Source organism: Ptiloglossa arizonensis, chromosome 10, assembly GCF_051014685.1.
Source record: "Ptiloglossa arizonensis isolate GNS036 chromosome 10, iyPtiAriz1_principal, whole genome shotgun sequence".
Taxonomy (NCBI): Eukaryota; Metazoa; Arthropoda; class Insecta; order Hymenoptera; family Colletidae; genus Ptiloglossa; species Ptiloglossa arizonensis.
Window position 1 is genome coordinate 10,470,718 of NC_135057.1, and position 23,901 is coordinate 10,494,618.

The following is a 23,901-nucleotide window of genomic DNA, read 5'->3' on the forward strand; positions in this document are numbered from 1 at the left end:
GTCTCCGGTGCTGTCCGACGTCGTCACGATGCTCACCGACGATAACGTATACGTATGCAAATGATCCATTGTAAGCGATCCGTGTAAAGATTACCGGTTACGAGAACATTTCGTTTCTCTGGTCGGCGTCGTCGGGATCGCGGCTCGCGCGGTACCTTTCAAAGTCATCGACTCGCATCCGGGCAAGTTTTTTTTCGCGAAACTTGGCGATCGAACGGTGAAAACGCGAGATGATCTCCGCGGCAAACAATGACGCGGCAGGTTTTAATTGCCGCGGAGTTCTCGTCGACGGCGGCGACGACATCGAGACATCCGTCGCAGATTGAGTCGCTTCTCGAGGGTGACAATCTTCCTCTCGGGCTGCCACTCGGTTACTCGTCGGTGGTCTTCAAGGACCTGTCACCGGGGACTGCCTCGTCATTGTCGCCGGAAGCTGCGTCTTCACGGCCAGAAGCAATCAGGGATCTCGATAAGTGCGGAGAAGCATCGAGTCGACGCGTTAGTTTCATCGATCGTGCAACGGGATATCGATCTTTTGGATATTCACCGGGACGCGTCGGATGCGTCGTCCGTAAGTATCGAGGGTTTTTAAATTTTATCGACAATTCTTTAACCTTTCCACGCTTGCAACTAGCGTTTCTCACCTGTCATTTATTAAGTCTTTTCAATTTTACTCGTAACTTTCAGAAAAAATACTTGGAAATTAACCTAGGATAAAAGGTAATTTCGAGCAGTCGATGAGAGCCATCTCGACTGTTGTCTCTTTGTCTCTCGTTGTGTTTGCGTCAACGAGAATCGTGCTCGACTTTTTCGCGAGTCCAGGCGAGATCCCTGAATCACCAGAAAAAGAAGAGAGGCTCCGAGGAGAGCGAACGAAAAGAATCCTATCGTCTGGCGCTCCCTGGCAATTTTCAGTTTCACTGACTCCGCCGGAAGTGGCTTTCCCGCATCCGTGACGGAATTGAGACATCGCCTACCGTAGGGTGGCAGGGTCGTCAAGAACGTGAGATCCGACGCAGTTCTTCCTTGTACGATCGCTCTTTTTTTTTATTCCGAGGCAGAGAAAAGCTTCGTCAAAATTCCGCGCACAAGTATTTTTCTCAGACGCAGAAGTCCAAGTATCGCGACGCGCGAAGTCACGTGCCGATCGCGTTACCCGTGACGTCACGCGACCGAGAGACACGTGCGGTATCGCGCGATACACACATTGCATAATTTCCTCTTAACGATGCAGCGCGGAACACCGAGCAGTTCATCCGATCGGGAGGTAATCGCAAAGAATCGTGCAGCTTTGCTCGGAGTAACGATAATCGAAGACTGGCTACTCCTCTCGATTACCATTACATCCGCCCCCTGCTCCCCTGGTTACCGAGTGACCATCCCTCCGCTTGTCAACACAGTGCACCTAACGAGGTTCTCACGCGATTATCGAGGTTCCCCGCTTCCATCTCCCGAGAATCGTTACCTCCTCCTCGGGCCGCTCGCGCTGGTCTCTGCCACCCGCTTGACCTTGGAGTCGTCAATATTCCTCCCTAATATAATTACGAGCCGCTCGACTGAAACGATGCACACACTTCAACGCCCCGGGTAGATACCTTTCGCTCGTTACAGCGCGTTGAACTAAACGTTCGTCCTCGAATTTCAAGGCCAAGATCGCGATGATCCACGACTCTCTCTCTCTCTCTCTCTCTCTCTCTCAAAATATACTCTCCCCCCGGACAAGAAGACGCGCGCGCGCGAGCGAGCGAATGAAAAAATCCGTCGGGACGTAATTTATCTCTCGCGTCGGACGGTCTGGCAGAGCACCACGGAATCGCTAACCGCAAACTCGACGCGTTCGCAATCTCGGGTGGAAATCTCCGCGAGCAAAGAAAGTTCAGCGAGAAGAAAACAAGAGTCGAGGGCGAGGTGAGAAGCGCGCGAAGAAGGCGGACAAGAACAACGCGAACCACCGGGTGGGTGGAGAGCTGGGGTAGGGAACGAAAGCACAAGCAGGAACCACGAAAGACAACGATCAGGAAGAGGAGGTAGGCGGCGAAGGAGCAACGGGAAGGCGAACAAGGAGCTAGAACCTGGAGGGATACCACCACGGGGAAAGAATCGAACAAGAACGGTACGGAGCGAAGAAGTCGCACGGTGTTCCATAGGCATAGCGGATCCGACCTAGCGGTAGATACCTCCAGATAATACTCTCATTTACATAGGTAGGCGCATAAATGAAAAGTAATGCGATTCACCGAAGCGCGCATATCGCGCGCGAGTTGGATCTGGGTAAGTGGATGCGGACGGGGGCCTCCCACCTTTTCGGAAGCGATTCCAAATACACTTTCCAACGATTATTTTCCAACTACCGGAGATCCACGATAATCGAATCTAGCGTGAAACGTAGGCGAGTTTCGAGCGAGTGTTTTTTCAAACTATTTGGCGGAGTTTTCGTCAAAGAAGACACTTTTCAATAGAGGTAATCGAGTGTTCGAATGCTTGGTTCTTGTCTGAGGAGTTTATCGGTACGGTGAGAAATAGAAGACACTTTACTTTTGATGTTCTTTTGATAGTAAAATACAAAATATTCAGTGTCACTTGTTCGTGAGCATTTTTTCAAACTATTTGACAGAGTTTCATCAAAGAAGATACTTCTCGATAGAGATAATCGAGTGTTCGAATGCTTGGCTCTTGTCTGAGGAGTTTATCGGTACAGTGAGAAGTAGAAGACTTTACTTTTGATGTTTTTGATAGTAAAGTACAAAATATTTAGCGTCGTTATTCAACACCGAGAATGGTAAGTTATTTGGACGGTGATCGTTGTCCCTGTTATACGGTTTAGTTCGGGGCGATTTATTTGCGTAATGTAGAAAATAGGATCGTATTTCGAGGAATTTATTTCGCGTATCGCTTCTCGTTTGTTATTCGAATACACGATCACAGAAGTACAGTTGCTCGCGATGAACTCGTTCCGATGCCATAAATGCTCGCCACGAAGTTGATCGCAAGACATTTACCTACTTTCCCGCTGCGAATTCTGATTTTATAATATTTAATATTTGCCATTCTCCCCGGGAAAAGTGAACCGTTCGTTCTGGTATTCCGAGCATACATATTAACGCGACTCATTACCATGTCATTCATTTATGAATGACATAATTCCGTCGGTCTGGTGCATCGTCATAGAAATATGTATGCCGCTACGTGTTTCCTTTCGTGCCGTGGGACAACGCGTGTATTCGAGCGGAAAATTGTCTCGAAGTGTCTTCGATTTTATCGGGCCCGGGATATTGTACCTTCTAATTAACCAAACTCGTCCCGAAAGGAGGAACAATTACGCCAGGAACGTAATTGCTCCGCGACACGTCGTACGTTGTCCCGTGGCTCTCTATGAATTTATTTAACGTCCGCGCTAATAAAGTTTATCGGGTTACACCGCTAACGAGCAACCGAAGTAACGTATAAATTGAAAATATCATTGGATTACCTAAGCCGATATATTCGACGAGATAACGACCGTCCGAACGGAACGAAATCTCGGAAACTTCGTTGGAAAAACGTAACAAAGTTCCATCGGCTTGGAAATATCGAGCTCGCGACGATTCGAAAACCACACGCCTTCTGGAATCGTTTACATTTTCAAAGCCATCGATTTTTGTCGTACGAACGGATATCGACACCGATTTCGGTCTTTCTTCCCCGTCCAATTCCTTTTCTATTAGAGTTCAATTACTACAAATGGTCGTCGAGCTATATTTTCTAGCGCTGCTCGCTGGAAACGAGCGAGAAACCAATTATTGAATCGGTTCGACCGATGACTCGTTTCCTCGATACCTTTGCAACTACCGACCGCGATTGGAACCAATTCCAAACGACTCGCAATGGCTCTCGACCACTCCCACCGACTCTTTACCCGATAAAAAGTGTCCAACTTTAGTAATCGCTATTAATAACCGTTAATCGTCTAGCCGTGGCCGATCCCTCACCGGCTTTGATCGTCGATAATTAATTTTACGACTCTTTTCTTGGGAAAAAAAGCGACCGTGATCCGTGAAGCGCCTCCAAGGTCGTTTCTCGATCCCTGACCTCGATCCGATTGTTTCCGAGAATAAGTAAAATATTTTCCTGTCCATTGTTTTCGAGTACGAGTAAAATATTTCTTTGGCCATTGTGTTCCTTTCGCACATATTGCACTCGTTTTAACGGCGATCGGTGTTACCGATTGTTCGTGAAAAATCGAGGGACCCACGAGGATCTGTATCCTCGTTGCCCGCGATCGTTCGATAAAGAAATCAATTTACATTTTTCCCACGAGCGAATTGAATTTCTTTTTCAGCGCGTTCGAGATCGAGTAAAAAGTTCGTTCTATAAAAGGCGCGACACCGAGTATCGGCCGTACCGAGAAAGGAGTTTAATTTCATCCTCCTCCGTTCGAACTATATTTTACGACTTTATTTGCGGCTAATCACCGGCCACTTCGATCACGAAGTGCTTACTCGTTCTAATTCCTCCGCGACGCGGCGCTATTACCCCGAAAGCGGAAGGAAGCCGCGCCAATTTCGCCACCGTCGAATGAAAATCGCGTCGAGTCGTGTCATCGCGGCGGCTCGATGATTAATTAAAGGGTACGGGCGGCACTTCAACGCGGTCGTTCGACCAGTGCGGTCGTTTTACACCTTCCTGTCGTTTCTTCTAAGATACCCATCGTTTCGTGACCCCGTCGTTCCGATGAACACTCCGCAGAGTATTACGTTCTTTCGTGGCAACCAGCGCGCAGACAATTTAATTGGAAAACAACGGTAAGTCAATATCGATACGAGTACAACGTCGAGAAACGAGAATTTTCCTTCTTTCGTTACACGTATTACAAGGTACGGTGTTACGAATAATTCGAGTTCTATTACAAAAAAAAAACATTCTTCGTTCAATTTTTAAAAATATTTACAAGTACGATTCTTAAAGAAACACATCGTTAAATTCGTTCGTCGCGCTTCTGGCACCGATTCCTCGCCCCGGTTGAATCACCCACGATCGGTGCGTTCGCTTCGCTCCAATCCGGGGCAAAAGTTGTTACTCGAAAGCGGGAGGTGTCTACTCGCTCCGGGAATATCTTCCCGGTGACTTCTCGCGGATACTTTCCGCGTAACCGTGATCCGAATAACGCCACCTCGGCTGGAAGTAGCGGCCAGGATCGCGTTTCTAGAATCCGGGGCAAAAACAGAGTCTCTCGAAAGCGGGTATAGCTGCAATTACTTCGAAGATCTTCCGCGTGACTCCCGATACTTGCGTACGGTCAAGATCTGTTGCAAACAGTGGCTGGGATCGCGTTGCTCGAATCGGGGGTAAAAACAGTTGCTCGAGAGCTGGAATTATTCTAATTACTCGGAATACCATCCGCGCGTGACTCTCGGTGCTTTTATTCGGTCAAGGTTTGAACATCGCCGATTGTACGAGCGGGAAAGATGCATCCAGTGAACAGGGAGGTTCGGTAGAGCTGAATGCTCGACTCCAGAACCGGCAGTCAGTCATATCGCGTTGTTATCGGCTACGGAGGAGAAAGGCAACGGATGTGCCACGGTGATTCGAGAATTTCGCGGGAAGAGTTAACAGTATCGAGCTCGACGTCGGTTCCGATGCGACTAGCTGCTCTTGCCCGTACCCACGGCGTCTGTTTTATTTCTCGCGGAAAGAACGATCAGAGCGAATAGCGGCCGTGAAATCGCGATACGACGTCTTCGTGTCCGTAAAGAATTATTAGAGAATCGCGGGGCCCCGCTCTCACGAGAAGACACCCAGGTAGGTCGCTTTGTTTTCTCCCCGTCTAGCTACTGTTCGCCGTAGGCAGACCGTGGATCTTGACTCCTGTGTCGAATTAAGACACCGTGATTGTGCATCGACGCTTCTGGAAGGAGCGAAAGAGATCGCTGGGATTTAATCGAAGACGTCTTCTTTCAGCGCGCGCGCGTATATTTAGGATTGTAGGAAACATTGCAACTTGTAAGCGCAGCCATTTTATACCTGTATCGATGGACGATCGTCAAGTGAGAATTTGTACTAATTTTAGCGAAACAGTTGCAGAGGCGAATTTTCCATCGAGTGGAAGAGACGTTCGAATTTTAAAATATTCCAAACGTCGAAAATTGTGAATTACTCGTCCGTGGTTTTCATCGATTCTCAATCAAATGATTCGCCCGATAAATTCCACGTAGGTTTCGCAACAACACGAAACCCTCCAAGGGAAAAGACGTAACGCGAACGGGGGAAGAACACAGACGCAATGCCAACACGTTTTTCCCCTGAACCGTTGCACGCGTTCAACGCGCATGCTTTCCTTCTGCAATTTATTCGGAATGCTGTCTTAGGCGCCACACGGTTCACGCTGAGAGCACCGAAGAAACGCACGGGTATTTTGAACGAGTCGTTTCTTGCTTCGGTGGCTTTCTTTTTCCGCGGGATGTAGTTTCGTGCTCTCGGGGCATTTGCGCGTCAAAATCCTCGAGGACAAATATCTTCGAGTCGATAGGGATCGATGAAAGCTAATATGAGAAAGAAAACTACTTCGGTAGCTTTCTTTCCCACGGAATACAATCTCGTGCTCTCAAGGAATTTATCTATTTCAATTCTCCGAAAAAATGTCTCCAAGTGGATAGGGATCGACGAAAGCTAATATAAAAAAGAAAACTACTTCGGTAGCTTTCTTTCCCACTGAATACAATCTCGTATTCTCAGGGGACTTATCAATCCATCTAAATCTTTCGAAAAAATGTCTCCAAGTCGATAGGGATCCATGAAAGCTAATATAAAAAAGAAAACTACTTCGGTAGCTTTCTTTCCCACGGAATACAATCTCGTGCTCTGAGAGAACTTATCTATTTAAATCCTTCGAAAAAATGTCTCCAAGTGGATAGGGATCGACGAGAGGCACCAGAGAGGAAGTAAAACGACCCCCATCGATCGATTTTCCAATTCGGCGTCGAGGGAAACACCGTGAAGGAACGCGGCGTCGCAATCGGCCGCGTCCGTGGCGCCTTGACTTTCTCCCATTGTAATACGCGTACGAACTTTTATGGACACGCGTAATTACTCGATCAACGTGGCCGCCGCGAACGTGTCGAGATCCCGGGCGCGAGATACAGCCCCCGTCCACACGAAAGCCGGACCCCGCGCGTGTGTACGGGATCGAGAAGAACGAGCATGTGGGTGAAGGCTGGAGGGCTCTCCAGGATGTGTCGAAAGTGAAACCCCAAGGCCTCGTGCACCTTCTTGCCGTATGCACACGCTCGTACGCGAGGAACGCAAACGCCGACGACGGCGTCGTTCGTCCTCGACGCGCTCGATCATCGTTTCGGATCGGTATCGATCTTCCCCGGCTGAAAATGCGACCGTCAAGGGTGTCAGTCGAAGGCTGCGAAATAACGCAATGCGCAACAACTTCGCCTATTCTCTACCGTTGCTCGTGCAAGTAAAAGTGCACACTCGGTGTATCCCGTACGAACACCGATTCCTGATAAATACAGTCTCCGCGCGCACAGTTTATCGTTTCACCTTTCGAAACGCGAAACGATAAAATTGTAAACGAACGGGTCGCAGAGGATGAACACTTTTTCGAATGTTTTAGAAATGGATTTGTTATACAATATATTACAAAATTCTTAGTAACTTTCAGGTACGATAAACTATTACTAGAAAGTACAAAAGCGATAAATACATTCGAGTAAGATCGAGTCTGTATTTAACGAGGCGGATAACCGATCTTTAACGAGGGACATCGGATACGCCCTCGTTTTTCTTCGCGATAGTTCTTCCCGGAACGTATTTACTTAAGTTTTGGCAGAACGAAAGACGAGAGACGAAAGTTCATTCGATTGGATGGTTCGTGTACTATAATTCTAATTATTGTACGACAAAGGGATCGTACGTCTTTTATCCCCTTGTTCGAGGCTATCGTCGCGATAAAAATTTCGGTCAATCCCGGCCTCGTTCGCGTCTCGCGGAGACCTTCGGCTATCGCGGCCAGAATACGCGTAACCTTCCTCCGACAATAACTTCTCGGCCGACCCAGTATATGACGCAAACGCGTATAAAAATCTATCCGTATCCTTTGGCCTTTGCTCTTCCGCAAGAGCTATTCACCGCGTTGGCCCAGTTCCCCGAAAAAGAGATATTCCTCGAGCCATCGTCGTACGAAAAAGTCGGGCGAAACGCTCGCGGCTCTCGGCTAGAAAAATTACCGCGAAATGCCCCTGGCCGGGGTATCTACGGAAGTAAAATCGAATCCTGTGAATACTGGCTCGGAGACGACGGCTACCTTTACGTCGCGGTCTTCCTGCCGTACGGTAGGAAGCGGGTCAAAACGATGCAAACTGGAACAAAAACGAATCGAACGATGTTTTCCAAGACAGAGGAAATCGGACGCGGCGAGTTGGGTAGTCGGATGGGTACTCACTTGTGATGAAGACAGCCAGCGTGATCATCGGTGCCAGACACCCGTACGAAAGCAGAACCGGGAATTGGATGTTTCCGACGATCGATCCAAGTCTCCCGGACATCATCACCAAGCTCACAGCGGTCGTTCTAGTTCGCGTGAAACGGAAACGATTATTCCCCGATCAGTGATCACCGTACCATTCGTATCGAGAATCGTACCTCAACGAAGTTGGGAAAAGGATAACCGCCACGGCGACGAGCGTGTTCAGGGTGGTGTTCATCAATCCGACGAACAAACACGTCAACACCAACGTGGTGGACGTATCGGTCGACCAGTTCAAATAGACTATGCAAGCGAGCGCCACACCGTAACAGATGTCTGGAGAAGACGATCGGTGTTAATTCTTCAGTCTCGTCGCGCGATTTAATCGCATTCTGTACGGATAAGCTTTTATCATGGATGTCGTAATAGATTGTATACTCACAGAGCAAGTTTCTGTGGTTCAAGACACGCGTTAGGAAGCTAGCCGTCAGGAGGCAGAGACTCCCGAAGGAGGCTATGATGACGGTGTTCGTGTAAATCGATTCGCTCACGGTGGCCTGAAACAAATTTTTTTTAACGCATTTTGCGATCGCTACGGTTGCAATCGTGCATCGTGACTTGTGTCTCGGAGAGGGTCAACCTCGAAACGAGCAGAGAAGTTTCGATGAACGCAATTCGAGCGAGGTTTGTTTGGTCATTGTCGAGCAGAGGAGACGAGTCTCGAGAGCAAGCGGTGCAAGAGTGGGGGATGGGCGAAAGGCGGTGGGCGGAGCCAACGGAGGCGTCCCCCTTGCCACAGTACCGCCCCGCTTGCCTTCTTTCCAACTGCGAACAGTACACGCTCTCGAAGTTCGACACTCCGGGACACCACGTGCGTATTTCAATCGGTCGAGGGACAAAGACCGATTTCACAAACTGAAACGGGTCTCACGTTTACGCAAACCGCGTCGTCGTCGTTCGCGTTGTAACGCGTGTCCATCGACAGATCCAAGATCTCGCAGAACGACGGATCGTGTTCCATGGTCAGGTTCTGGGACTCGAAGTTGTCCATTATCGTGAACAGCTGCGGCTGCCACAGGCGAATAGTGTTCGTGCTGAGGAAAAAAGGAAGATAGCCGCGAGATAACTATCGGACTGGATGAAAGAGGTACGTAACCGCGATAACGATCGAACGAGATTAGAATCGCGACAACGTTTCCACGTATTGTGTACCCGCGTTTGGTTTCATCGATGTTTTTTGCTTTTCTTTCGTTCCCTCTTCTTCGAACCGAAGATCCATTCTGACGTCAAACCAATCGCGACGTACGTCACAGAGCCGCGCGTGGCGCGACTACGACGTATTCGTAGATAAGACGAGCGTGTCGTGCGTCGTAACGGAACCGGTTGATAGATACGCGCACACGTTGCTCGCGCTTACTGATAAATGAACGGATTTTTCACAGCGGTTCTAATTAATTTTTCGAACCCGTTCGTTCGCCTCCCAGCGCTCCTATAATCGATCACGAGCAATCGCGGTATCCCCGTTCGCTCTAATAATTTAATATCGTCTCATGGTTTACAAATACGGAATGCCAGATGAACTACGATGTTTCGATGGGAAGTACTCGGATGTTGGACGAGCAACGCGCATAGGTTGCGAATCGGTTGGGTGTTTCGAATATAAATATGTCGCGTGTTTAAACACTGAACCGACACCGGTCTCGTTCTAATTCGTTCTTGCGTTATCATCGGCAAACAATTACTTTTATCGCGGTAACACAGATTATGTGAAAAATGTGCGATGAAAAAATTGTAAAGATAACGTAATTATTATACAAATTTCTTTACTTACGCCAGCATCGAACCGAACTGAATAATAACGACTAGAACAAGTCGTGACAAATGGGGATAAAAGAAAATCGCGGTCCTTTGCGACTTCTCCTCTTGGCCGGTGTTGTTGGTCACTTTCCGATAGGATTCGTCCTCCAGGCGCGATATCTTGCACAGAAATCGGTTCGGTCAGTTTCGGGGCTCAAAAATACGCGCAAGTTACCAATGCAGACCCGACGTCGTTTCGCAAAGCTCTACGATAACATCTACGTTCCCTGTCCATTCTCCGAGTTTCCTTTTTACTCGTCGAAACATTTGAATTGCCATTCTGAAACTCTTACCGGATATTCTTCGCCGGGTCGTCCCGTGTTCACTCTGTAAATCCGTTTGAAAACTTTCAGCGCCTCCTCGGTACGACCCTGCGACATGAGAAACTTGGGACTCTCTGGAAACAGACAGAGGAGGAAAGACCCGATCACTATGGGGACCCCGCAAAGAGAGAGGAAAATTCTCCAAGAGTTGTAAACGAAAGCACCGTCCCATAGGACGATCGACCACTGTTGCGGGATGACCAACCACGCCAACACTGAAAGATACACGGAGGGTTTAACAGGTAACACCATGCTTAACTACTAATATAGTAAAAACATAAATAGAAAAAGGATTTGCCTCCACTTTATAATTTTCCTCCGTGATTTACCGTCGATTCGTTTTCCCGATTGAAAAGTACAGAGCTTGGATAAAATTAAGTTATCCTTATTTTCGTTTAAAGTGGAGGATATAGAATTTGGAGCAGAAACGTTTATTTTTTCTAAATATTTCAATAGCGACACGAGAGAAAAGAAAAGAATACGTAAGCGAATAGTGCCTCGATTATCGATCAAGTATATTGCATCGCTGTTTGTATTTCTACGATTCATTGTATTCCAACAAAGAATTCTCTAGCCGTGCCTCGCATATTGACGAGTGACGATCTCGATTATTCGTGCGTCATACTAAACGCTACCGATCGAACGCGGTGTCCAATTTAATGTATGTACCTGCAGAGACGATGTTTCCGCACGTGACGGACATTCCGAAGATAATTGGTATCTTCAATCTTCCTTTGACACCGTAGAACTCGGAGAAGTACGTCACGATCGAGGCGTGAGGGCCGCTCACTCTGGAACAGAAAAATGATTTCCAATCGTCTGGAAACGGTCGAAAAGAGGAGACGTACGTTTAGGATGTTCGGTTCGCTCGTAAAAAGGTCGCGTGTACCTCGACGATGTTCTTCTACTCACATAAAGCCGCTCAGAAGCTTGAAAGTGGCTAGTGTCCAAAAGTCTTGCGAGAATCCCGAAAGAATGTTACAGACACCGTCCGCCATGTAACCGTACATAAAGACGGATCTTCTGCCTCGAGCGTCGGCTACGTAGCCCCATAGAAAACCGCTTAATGCCATTCCTGTTCGAAATTTACGCATTGTGCGTTTAAAAAAAAAAAAATAATTGCGATCTATCTCAAGATTCCTTTACACTTTGTCGACACCTGTTCGTTTCGCGAATTTTTCAAAATCGTTTCTACTTTTTTCATTCGCCCGGATGTCGATTTAAACGAAGCGAACGATCTTGAAAACACGCGAACAGAGGAACGCGTAAAAAGTGAACTCAAAGGACCACCTCGTCGTCAATATCGTTTCTAATTTAAAATATGTTCGAACAGGATGCAGTTTCGGTGATCGGCGCCGTTGATACACACCCGCGAAATTAATGGCGTTCAAGACGCCCTTCTGGAAGAACGTCATCTGCAGATCGCATTCAGCGGATGGAAGGATCATCGACACGTTCGACGTGTCGAGGCTGGTCCCCCATGACGCTGGAATGATCGCCAGAAGAAGAAGATATTGAAACTTTCCGTGTCCAGCAACGGCGATCGCAGTCTCGAAATCTGCAGGTTTCTCTGGAATGCCTTCACCTGCGCACGTTACGTCGTAAGTCGTAATTAAGTCTCTAAGTCCCCCAATCGTTCAAATTGATCTTACACGTAACACTAGGAGTGGTTATGTAATTCGAACCGGTCGAAAACAATCGAAGAGACAACCGAGTAACATATTGTTCAATCGTCTTTATTGTTTCTCCAAAAACTTTATACTCTACATTCTCGTAATTTCAAATACCGAATTTTAATGTATTTTTACACGGAGAATTTCAAGTATTTCCACACTTTAGAATTTCACTACCGAGTATTAATATTTTTACATCGAAAGAGATTCCGAGGAAAATTTCCACTGCACCTTATCGAGGTCTCTAATTCTTCATAGCTTAGAAGTCGGATGATATTCGAATCAATTTTAATATCAGGAAGAAGATATCGTTCAGAGATAACAAAATCGTGGTCTAATGATTCTTACTATTTGTCTCTAGATTGTTACGTCCTGCACCGAACAAAAAAAAGAAAAACTTACCTGGATCGTGTTTATTCTCTCCCACGTCTTTATCCGGAACAGTAATAATGCTGATTTTATTGTTGCGTGTCATTCTGAGGCCGATAGGAATTTTCCATCAGATTTCAGTCAACTGTGCTGAGAATATTAATTTTTTGTTAAGCGAAATTCGATACACGAACTCGGCCTCGAACGCGTTCGATGTTTTGGAGCGTCTTTACGACAGACGTGTTCACGTGTGGTCCAGAACGAGCTAATTAACCGAGATGATGCTGCACGAGTAATTTTGATTGGCACCCTGTTCCCCCCAATTGTCTTTCTACACTCGCCCGTTGATGGTTTGCAAACGATTTTATCTCGTGTGTTTAATCACGCGATGACTAATTTCACACTGCCGTTTTATATGTATGTACATATCCTCCCGCTCTCCACTCATTGCCTCCCACTGTAACATTATAGATATTGGCACGTAACTGTCGCCTATAGACATATCGAATGCCTAACCCTAAATCTAATGAAAATTTCTAATCCAACCTACATAACCAAGTGCATCCACTCTCAAGCCTCATTCTCGTTTGAATCCGCAACACATATGAACCTCTTTAACTCGAATGAATAGTTAAAACTCAGATTATATACCAAATGTGTTACAAAATTTGACATCAAGAGTCAGCCTCTAGCAATAGCGAGAGATTTTTGAAAGTGACGAAAGTTTGGCTCGATCCTCGAAATACACAATAGGACCGTACGCTTCGTATCTGCATACTTTTCGAATTATTTTTAGAATATATCTCTGGACCGTCGAAAGACATCGGAACGATTTTAACGATAGAACGTGTCTCTTTATCTTTTATCTCGGCATTGTTTTGGATATCGGAATGCCCGACATTCTTTACCCGATAATGTTTCTTTAATATCTGCTCTTCTTACGCACCGATATCGCGTTAATGTGACATATCGACGTGCCGTTTGACGAACGTCACACGCGTAACGCCCACTTCCGTAATGTGCATTACATTGGAGGGGGATTCTTTGCACAACTGGCGCCTATCCATCGGTTGTATATTTCAGTTTAACGTACAGAAACTGTGAATAGCCTATCGAGGGATTGTGTTATCGATTGGATCGCGAAACTGCCAGATGGAAAGTCTGTCAAGTTTTCGTGACACGCGAGTGTCGCGCGAACCACGGTGTTTCGATTGCGCAATTATCCTTTCTCGTTGCACGACAGTTGTCAAGGTGCAACATCGTAGATACACGGTTGCGATTTTATCGACGAAATTGTGTCTTTCCGTTCGCGAAACGTAGCTAGTCTCCCGAAAGCGATTTCGAAACAACTATGCTTCGACTTTCGCGAGTGTCCGCCTTTACGTAGACGTTCCGTGACCGCTAACAATGTGGAAACGTTATCTCGACTATGAACCGTTAGCTGAACGAATTATCAAACATTTTCACCGAATACTTTCCAAAGTAAAAATTCCTCCCGAGTACTTTCTCCGCAACCTTGGCGGGCAAACGACATCGACGACCTTCCGAAGCCGCTTATCGAGATTTCTTTGCGCAATGTGCCACATGCCACAGAATCGGTGGTAAGGTAGCTCGCGGTATCATAAATCATGGCACGTACTATCGTAAGACAATAAAAATGCGCGTAACTGCTCGCGTCAGTCCAGATAAGTTCTCGTTGCGTGTATAGCGGAAACGACGGTATGTAACCTCGGAACCTATTAATTACGTCTTGTCCAAGGTGTGAACGATTAAATATTTTCCCGATGGAGTTTTATGCCGCGGAACTATTCCGTGTAAAGAATCGTAAAAAATAAAAGAAAAGAAAAGGAAAATGAAAAAGGAAAGAAAAATAAACGCTTTGTTCCCTGGTTTCTGCGCGGCAATTAACATCGCGGATAGTGGTTTCGCGTTAACGATCGACGAACACCGGTCATTTCTCTTAACTCAAGTGGCAAGTTACACGCTTCGTGTACTTCGACAGCTGCTTTGTTCCTTTGTTGTGCCCGATACAGGAAATATCATGTCCACCCTGACCTTACGTTCGCGATACTGGCTTACAGATACACCCGTTGAAAATTGTCGAAACCAGCGACCATTGTTTCCCCGAGAATTCCGACATCGACGATAAGAGCGACCAACGCGAAAGTTCCAAGCATTCGCCAGACTTCGATTGTGGAAAAATCCTAGTGTCGTAGTTTAAAAAAAAAAAAAAACAAAAAAAAAAGAAAATAACTCACGGATGCATCGCGTTTTCTCGAGAAGCTCGCGGAGATCCTCGATTCGAAACGTGACTCGTTGAAAAACGCTACGTCACTTTTGAATCACTGTGTACGCGACGCGCATTAGTTTGTCGGGTTCAAGGGGTCTACCTAATTCAGGGCAAAGAACGTAAATTATTTTCGTATTTACCTCGAGTTTCCACCTTTGCCCGAGATCTGCGACACCACTGTTGAATCACCTTATACTCCGAGTGTAGCGGATCCGTCGAACACGAGAGGTTTCTTTAATTTGGAGCAAAGAAGATTAATTCTCTTTGCATTCTTTTGGAGTTCGAAAGCTCGAGAACACGATCTTAAAGTATTGCGATAAAATACGAGAAATTGTCGAAGTTATACGACTTCGGACCGAACCAATCTTTATAGCGGTTCTCGTTGAAACAACATTTCTCGAGCTGCTCGACGCAATATGCTGCAAATAAATAATCCGATCGACTCGAAACTGTACACACACACACACACGTGAAATATACGAACTTCTATCGCACGTATCAAAATTAACACGATGCGTTTAATACTTTACTTTATTACCGGAACGTAAGTAGCAACTTTGTGCAAACGTCGAACACTTTTCGAAATACCATCGTTGTCCGAATTTCGAATGTTTTTATTCACTTCGATACGGTCGATAGTCACGATTTATGCAGATTAAGAATCTCTTCGATCTTTTTGTTCCCGATGACCAGACTCCTCTGTTATCGTGTCAATCCGGAAGATAAATTATTTTCCACATGTCGTATGCAACGGTAAATAATCTGGATAAAATCAATCTTTCGCGCATAAAACAATTGCTGCGATTTGTCGACACGTAGGCAAATACTTGTGCGAAGATAGAAATTTATACCTCCGATGGTTCCCTATAAAAAAAAAAAAGAAAAGACAGACCAGTACTCTAAAAACCGTACGATTTCCGATTTTCAAGAAATCCCATAAACACTCGACTCGCGATATCGACGATCTTGATTTCTGTCTTCAACGTTCTCCAGATACGAAATCCTTCGATCATTTACATTTACATTTACGTTTCGTTGAATCTCACGTGCGATCATCGACGCAGACACCTCTACGCTCGCGTAAAATCTGATAAACCGCTAATGAGATTTATCGTCTCAACGTAATAAAATATTGTCACCAGTCCAAGTAATCGAACATCGTTGCAAAGATCGTTCTCGCGACACTCGAGTAAAAGGTGATCTGCTTTTGTTCCTGTGTATCTGCATCGAGAAAGGTACCAACAGACGTGAAACTTAATGTCTACGAATACGATCCGATGGATTGTCGCACGGGGGAAAAATTATCTACGAAATAAACAACTCGTTTTCTTATTTTTTTTTTCTCTTCCAACATTCGTTTTCTACACGATCGTACACGTTGAAACTTTCTCGAAGCCGGGTTGCCCGTTGGTGTACGCGTAACACGGGAATCGAGGTATCAACATCGCTTCGCGGAACACGGGATCCCATAAAATTTCAGTAGCGAGTCGTGACCGTGGGTTCCAATCGTGGTGAAATCGTCGAACCTCCCCCGATATAAATTTCTCGAACGCTCGCACCGAAAGATCGCGAATTTCCTCATTCCTGACCCGGCACGGGGGTCGTGTCTTCGTCAGGTGATAATAGTTGGGGGTCGGTCGTCACGGCGATCGCGTACTGGTCCTCGTTGGCCCTTTTCGCTTGCCGATACTCCACCGAGTTCATATACTCCGACACCTACGGCGCGAGGAAATAGTTACAAGGTCGGCCCGTATCGCAAGAACGCGTGGCTCGTTTCACCGCGCGAGTAATTAAAGTTTCCTGTTTTAAAGACGTCGGTCGGGATCATCGTTGCGTGGCAAGTGGCCTGCTTTCAGGCGCGTCGAACGATTCCTCTACCCCACCCGACACACGGTTGCCCCCCCCCCCCCCCGTCTCCCCGATAATCCTTTACCGCGCTAATTAGGGTCACCGTTGATTAGTTTAAACATGGGCTTAATAATCGAGCCGACTCGATTTCGTAACGTCTCACGCACGAACGACGGACGCGGAAATCGCGCGCGGTTTCCAGCTGGATCTCGACGACGAAAGAAACTGAGCGACAAAAGGGGGGCCCCCCACAGAACGTTTACTCTCGAATTCGACGCTCACCCGATCTCGATCCCCCGAGTAGCGTTAACGATGCTCACAGTTCGAAGAAAATATCGCGATACCGTGTTGTTTTGTACACGAGCGTGTTCCCTCCGAAGGGGGGCGCCCTGGAGCGTTCTCTCTCGAATTTGGCGCTCACCTGAACGCGATCGTGCCCCCCAACTGGTCTTAAAGAGTCTCGCGCTCCGGAGAAAATAGTACAATATCGCATTGTCTTACACTGGAGCGTTCGCTCGTGAAGGGGGGCACCGTACCCCCGCCCTTCGAACGTTGGTAGCTAGGCTCGCGTTCGACGTAAAATATTCGAATATTACATCGTTTCACGTGTACACGAGTGTGTTCGCAACGGAGGGGACGTTTTAGAACGTTTGCTCCCGTATTTGGCGCACGACGCGTGCGCGCGTGAGCGTGCCCCCCTTGAGAACTAGTGGGAATTACGGATAATGATCGACTCCCATTAGCGTTAATGACGCTTGCGGTCTATGGAAAATATTATAACGTTATAATGTTTTTTACAACAAGTATCGTACACCGTAGAGAAGGGGGGCGCTCAGAGACGATTGCTCTCGAATCGGACGTCCCCCTTTTGAGCACTGTTAACGAGGTTCACTCTCGACTCGGAACGTAACAACGTTCCACTGTTGCGCGAACATTCGTATCAAGATCGTCGTTCTCGAATTTGGCGCCTCCCTCCCCCGAAATAAATGCCCCCCTCGAGAATTAACGATCACAGGGATGGAATATAAACGGAGGATACTCGAAAGCGTTTGCTCTCGAAATTCAAAGCTCGCGTCCCCCTTCCTGCGCTAACGATCGTTCGGTGGGTTCGCGTCCCCCCTCGAGAACCGGCGGGAATTACGCATAATGCTCGATCGAGGGCACAGGAAACGCTACTCCTTCGTTCTTTCTTTGTTTTTTCTTTGTTCTTTTTCTTCCCGTTTTCCTCGCATCTTGCCTCCCCCCACGTTTCGCGCTCGCTTCGTTCGGTGGTTCGCTCGCTCGCTCGCATTATCGCGTTCCCCGCTTTAATTCCACCGTACACGGCATTTAACCGGCGCAAAGAAATGGTTTCTGTTATTCGACGCCGCGCGTTTGATTTCGATCTGATGCTCGCGAAGCTTTCCGGCGTCCCGAGGCTAGCGGGATCCGTAGCGGTAAAGGACGATTAATATAGTCAGAATCGCGGCGGGATAATCGGTTTTTCTCCCCTCCGGGTAGAGAACTCGGGCATCGCGGTGGGGAGAAAAATGAGAGACAGAGGAGCCGATAAGATTGATATCGGGCCGCGCGGTGGACACTGGCGCGCGCTTCCGCGACCAGCGAAAATTGATCGAGCCGTATTTCACGGCTAAACGGTCGACGTCGTCTTCTGTCGTACAGGAAGTCCTCTTCGATGATTTATGTCGGCGCGAAGTCGCGCGTTTCCTGAAGACCGCTCGCTACGGTGCGTGTTGCCGGCGCGCGTCCCACAATTTTGTAATTAACCCATTTGCGTGCGCGCGTACGGTGCACACAGGGTGTCTGAACGCGAATCTCGTTTCGAGTTACCGGTTTCACGAGTCGAACTTACGTACACTCTGTATTCCGACGTGGAACTCGACGGAGAGGAAAAATTCTATTTCGATTTCCGATGCCCGAGGGTCTCGTTCGCTCGAATTTCTTTCGACGATTGTTTTCGTGGTTAAAAACAAAATAAAACGACGACGATGCAATCTACATCCTTACAGCGGAAAGAACGAACGAGTGCAAGAATGCCGCCCCTGGGGAACGTGGGCTCTGAGGTAACCGGAGATTCAAGGTGGACGCTGGTCTTGTCCCGATGCAATTGAAAAGTTCTCCGGTACCGGCTCGCTGTAACGTACTTTAAAAAAGTAAGTACATTCTTCGAGGAACAACTCCTAAGCTTCTCCGCGAGGGTTCCCTCAGCTTCTGTTCCACGTTCCTCGTCCGTTCGTTTTCTTTGAAGATCATTCGGTAATCAACCGTTCGATTGTAACTGAATTTTTACGCGCGGACGACCGTTGGAGCGAAACGACGCTCTCCGATTGTAAATAAAAAGTTTCGACGCTTCCGTTCCGTGTCGCTAATTAATACCGGTGTGTTCGTTCGCGTGTATCCCGGGAGCAACGATAGAATTCGTTGCCCCGCGATTTGTTGTTCGCGTTTACCACGGATATTATTAATCGTCTGTTCGCGAGCGCGCGCGGGCGCGCGGGCGCACGCGTTACGTTCTTGCAAAAAGGCAGATAGCGACGCATAAATCGTTGCTCGAACGCGTACGGTGGATCGCGTGATGTAAACGTCCGGTAACTTGTAACACGCATCAGCGTTACAATAACGTCGGTTGCGCGTTACATTTTAACGCGCGGCCACGTCGAAGTCGCAGCAGTGTAAATCGAACAGAACGGTAATTAATTGTGCACCACCCGCTATAAATCTCGTTGGTCCGCGTGCGCGTTAAACCGAGGCCTTTTATGCGAAACATTTTACACGATCAATGTGCTCCCTAATGAACGGAGTCGACGCAACGGATTAATGATACGGAATGTTACCGAGTCATTCCCAACGGCTCGCCTTGCCAACAATTAAATCGAACGTTGATTTATCGCCCGGTATAATGGGCCTCTTTAAGTTCAACGCGCGTTTTCTTTTTTTAGAAACTCGCAATTATTCGATTACAGGAGCGAGTCTGTTATTCAGGGACAACGATCCGTCCTACAAATTTACCGGCGTGTAATGGAGTGCCAAGTTGATGGCAATTGGTATATCGTTAATGGGGGAAAAATGTAATAACCTCCTTTTCATAGATCGCGTGACCCCTCAGAATGCCGTACGAGATCACGCCGATCACGGTTAACAGGAATACTCGTTGGGCTACAATTTTGTCGTTTCGCCATTTGAATCCAAACATCGTGTTGCTCCGTGTGCTGAAAGAGATTCACGCGTATTTGGATTATACTACAAGTGTACATCGAAAGAAACGATGTGTTCGGAACAGCACTTACGTGGGCACGCATCGACCGAACACGGTTACGATTAATTTCCCGGTTAACGAACGCGATTAACCTTATTTGCAACCGACGGATAATTTAAGGGTTCGTCCTTCGATCGAATGTAAATCGTCGTCAACTTCGCGGCGAACGTCGTTATTCGCTGTTCGGTTTTATCGATTTATGTTAACGATATTGTTTCAAATGGAAATACGAGAGGTTACTATCCAAGCTGTACGCGATTCCGTTGGAATCTATCATAGTTCCACGATTTATCTTGGCACGCGCGATAACGTAACCGGTGCGGCGCGACGCGTCGACGTTAAATCTTACGCAGAACGAATTCGTTGTAATCAGTCAACGATGCTCGTTTGATACCATTCAACGCCGGTTCATTGATAATACCCGTCGTAGTGGATATTCACCGTTACTTACATAACGTTGCATTTCGTCATTGCTTCCCTATATCTGTTTGCATCCACGTTCGTGAGACAATCTCTATTTCAAGCCGGATGCGGTCATCGAGTCATATTCATGATTTTCCGGTGAAAGAGCATTCTCGCGTCGCCGCGGGAGACCTACTGTTGGTAAACGTTCCACGGATGTAAGATTTTAGACGCGACGTTTCGTAGTGGTCGATCACGTGACACGATATTTCGTTCGAATGGTACGATTGCGACACGCGAAACGAGGAAAAATAAGGTCTTCGCGGCGAACGAGCGAAAATAAACGGGATTACAGCGGAAGCGCATCGAGGTGCACCGAGTTGGTCGATTTGGTCGCCAGGTGGCGTTCGACACGGTGCAAGATGGCGTCCGGTCAATAGACGAATAGCAGGGAGGCCGGAGGCGCTCTCGAGGTTCGTGGGTGTTCTCAGCCCGGAGCTGGAGAGCCTTTTGGGGCCGTGTATCGGTGACATTTTTTTTTTCACATCGGAACGGTGAAAAACGCCATACGCGCGAGTGTAACGTAAAATGTTCCGCGAGGGATTGCGCGTCACGTACGCGTCGCCCTGAGTGTGCCGTGCTTCTCTCGACCTCGAAAGATGCTGCTGTGCAAAGCGACGACACAGGAGGCGCGTTCGCGAAACTGTCAGGAAGATCGTCGTCGTCGTCGTGCGTGAGTCAGTGCGCTCGGTGAATCGAAAGAAGGCACGCACGTACAAAATGGCTTCGGGCGACAATGTGGACGTGATCGAGGTGGTCGAGACGAGCTTCACAGGCCCGGCACAGGCCACGGAGGATCACCTCAGGTCGGAGCAGGCCGCGGACGAGGACAGTGAGTACACCTTTGTCCTCCGTTGCTCGGTTCTCGCGTCGAAATGTCACGAACCTAACCTATAAGGCAACGCGATTACGGACGCTCCACGGGCGTCGGTTTCTCGCTGGCGTATTCGCGACGCGAGACGCAACCATCCGAGATAGGCGTGATCGATCGATTCCCGACGATCGGATTTTCGTTACGCTTCCGCATACCCGTGGTCGCGTTTTGTCCTCTCGTTAAATTCACGGTGCAGGAGGAGGGGGAATCGAACGAGCAGCGTTAGACCGCTCTTACGGGGCTACGCTGATCCGGTTCGCGATTTGACAGCTGATGGGTGTCACCCGTATCGCGGAAACGTACGAGAGATTTTCGTACATACTCGCGACTCGATTACTCCCGTGATCGTTAACTCACGGCTCCGCAATTAGATTTCCCGGCGAGCCGCACTGAATCAACTTCCACGAAAATAATAATCGTATCGTCGCGCTAGGGAACCTTGAGGGGGGATTTTTAAAGACACGGCGAAAGTTTACACACATCGGGACCGAGGCCACGAAGCTAACGAAGCCCCGTCCGAGGGCTGAAATTTAACCGTAACGGGCAATAACGGTATCGAGCCTTACATGTGTCAATGGTGAATCGGTCGCAGTCGGTGTATCTGCACGACTTTCGTTTTTGAACTCGGTTAACGTTCCACTTTCTCATTTCTTTCCCGGAATATGCATCGACGTTAACCGAACGTCCGAACACGCGATTCTTGTTGCGCCTTTTGATACCCGCGTTAGAAACGGTACTCCCGTTCATTCACTAACGTTAAACGTCGGTGTATGCGTTTCAAAGCCGACTGTTACATGACCTTATTTCATGCGACAAACACGTTGTTTTCGATATGTTACAGATAAATCTACGGGGGATAAGGTGACGGCACTTGACGTAAGTAAAAATTCCTCGCATATTTCCGCGGACCCAGGGATCGGACGGTAGTCGAGTATTCCCCGTTTCGCGTGTACCCGTAGATATTAATATTGACACTCGCGCTCCGGCACAATGCGCGCCGTGAACGAAAGAGATTACAAACAGTTTTACGTGGGTACACTATCGCTCTTCCGTCCCTCCGGGCGATACGGTGTATTTGCACGTTTAATAACGCGATTGTTTACGGTATTCGACACACGATACGGTCTACGATTAATAAATATTATTGTTGACCTCCGACGGTCCCGTTTTCTTTTTTTTTTCTTTTTTTTTTTGTACGTCTTCGCGTACGCGACGAATCCGTGTTGCGTTACATTTCGAATCACGGCCGATCGTTGTACCAACGAACGCGTTACATAAATGAAAATTCTAGTTATTTATGTAACCGATCCGCGCGTACTCCAATCCGTGCGCGGACTTTTGAACGAAAAATCGCGGCGTTTCGGTGCAACATTGCCACGCGTGCGAAACTATAGTCGACCCGTATAGTCGCTGCACGGTATTACGTAATAAATATCCTTGCTGCCTCCAGTCGTACGGTTCGCGCATTTTCGCACGTTTCGTGGTCGGTCTCGAGAGTGTCTCGCAGCGACACGTCGATTTACCGCGCGTAGTATTATTGTTCACGGACTGATCGGCCGGCGAGTCGACAGAGGGTGTGCGCTATCGATTCACTTTTAATTTCCTGTCAACGGTCGATCGTCGAGTCGAAGCGTTCACGCGTCGTCGAGGTTTTTCATTGGCGAAATCGATTCTATTTTTGCGCCCGACGCGTTAATCGATTCGTCGTCAACACGTACCGCGACGAAGATCGTGCCGCGAGATTACGGAGCGGCGGTGCGTCGCGATTAGACGCGCGTTTCGTTCGCGTTACGTTCTTATCGCGATTCATAGCCAAACCAGATAGTTCTCCAAGAAGGAAAGAATAAAGGAGAGAGAAAAGAACACGCGCGCGGGCACTTTGGTTCGTCGTGAGATGATTTCGGAGTATTCGGAGTACGCGTTGTAAACAGAGACGTTTCGAGCGATGCGCAGAGATGAATCGTACTGGTCACCGAGACGAGAATAGTCGAGTAATTATTCATTCGAATGACGCATAACCGTGTGTACTTTGGGTACTTTGTGTCTCGGTATTTGTCTTGCCGATGAACGTACAGATGGCGATGTGCGTCACCGGCATCGTGATTTTAAGGGTTACTCGATTTGGAGTAAATTTCGAAACGGAACCGTTTCGGGGCAAAAGGGATCGCGAATCGAGTGAAACGATTCGATTCGATCGTGAAACGATTCGAACGTGTCGATCGAGATAAAAAAATTATCTCCTAGAAAAACAAGCTGCTCCGAATGATTCTCGCCGCGGCGCGCGAGAAATATTAATTCGATAGAACGAAGTGAGTATTCCGCGCGAACGAAATAGTCTCTCGATCGAAGATCGATAGATCAGAGATCGAAACAACGCGCTCGGTAAGCGAAAATGGATACAGTCGAGCGGGAAGGAGAGCGTTGATTCAACGAAGATGGGAATACTTTTTTTTTTCTCTTGCCTTTTTTTTTTAAATTTGCACTTCGAGATAGTCGT

The 23,901-nt window shown here is 47.6% G+C and overlaps 3 protein-coding genes across 26 annotated transcripts in view; 2 read left to right on the forward strand and 1 right to left on the reverse strand.

The window, feature by feature from the left end:
* The first annotated feature begins 249 nt into the window (after nucleotides 1–249).
* On the forward strand, nucleotides 250–822 carry LOC143151800 (uncharacterized). Its single transcript, XM_076321236.1, has 2 exons — nucleotides 250–571; nucleotides 688–822. The coding sequence occupies exons 1-2, from the start codon at nucleotides 250–252 to the stop codon at nucleotides 705–707; spliced, it is 342 nt and encodes a 113-aa protein (XP_076177351.1). The 3' UTR covers nucleotides 708–822.
* A 5,854-nt stretch (nucleotides 823–6,676) lies between these two features.
* On the reverse strand, nucleotides 6,677–23,312 carry LOC143152248 (synaptic vesicle glycoprotein 2C). Of its 3 annotated transcripts, XM_076322155.1 has the most exons (13): nucleotides 21,971–23,312; nucleotides 15,105–15,196; nucleotides 12,708–12,824; nucleotides 12,002–12,217; nucleotides 11,545–11,707; nucleotides 11,302–11,423; nucleotides 10,603–10,847; nucleotides 10,284–10,429; nucleotides 9,384–9,546; nucleotides 8,895–9,009; nucleotides 8,629–8,788; nucleotides 8,429–8,556; nucleotides 6,677–8,345 (listed from the first exon to the last, which is right to left on the reverse strand). In XM_076322155.1, the coding sequence occupies exons 3-13, from the start codon at nucleotides 12,778–12,780 to the stop codon at nucleotides 8,293–8,295; spliced, it is 1,584 nt and encodes a 527-aa protein (XP_076178270.1). In that variant the 5' UTR covers nucleotides 12,781–12,824; nucleotides 15,105–15,196; nucleotides 21,971–23,312; the 3' UTR covers nucleotides 6,677–8,292. The 3 variants fall into 3 exon arrangements, with proteins under 3 accessions (XP_076178270.1, XP_076178272.1, XP_076178271.1); XM_076322157.1 differs by lacking the exons at nucleotides 15,105–15,196; nucleotides 21,971–23,312 and adding an exon at nucleotides 20,520–20,535; XM_076322156.1 differs by lacking the exon at nucleotides 21,971–23,312 and having other exon boundaries at nucleotides 12,708–12,819; nucleotides 15,105–15,703.
* Pip5k59b (Phosphatidylinositol 4-phosphate 5-kinase 59B) overlaps nucleotides 19,797–23,901 on the forward strand; it is a 40,095-nt gene continuing 35,990 nt past the window's right edge. For 8 of the 22 annotated variants that reach the window (XR_012993536.1, XR_012993537.1, XR_012993538.1 and 5 more), the window contains exons 1-2: nucleotides 19,843–21,362; nucleotides 22,246–22,280. Coding sequence is in view for 14 of the 22 variants with exons in the window: in XM_076322143.1 (XP_076178258.1) it covers nucleotides 21,251–21,362; nucleotides 22,246–22,280 (147 nt within the window). In the remaining 8 variants the exon portion in view is untranslated. Of the gene's footprint in view, nucleotides 21,363–22,245; nucleotides 22,281–23,901 lie in introns of all 22 variants that reach the window. The other 14 variants (XR_012993532.1, XR_012993533.1, XR_012993534.1 and 11 more) reach the window with 7 other exon arrangements.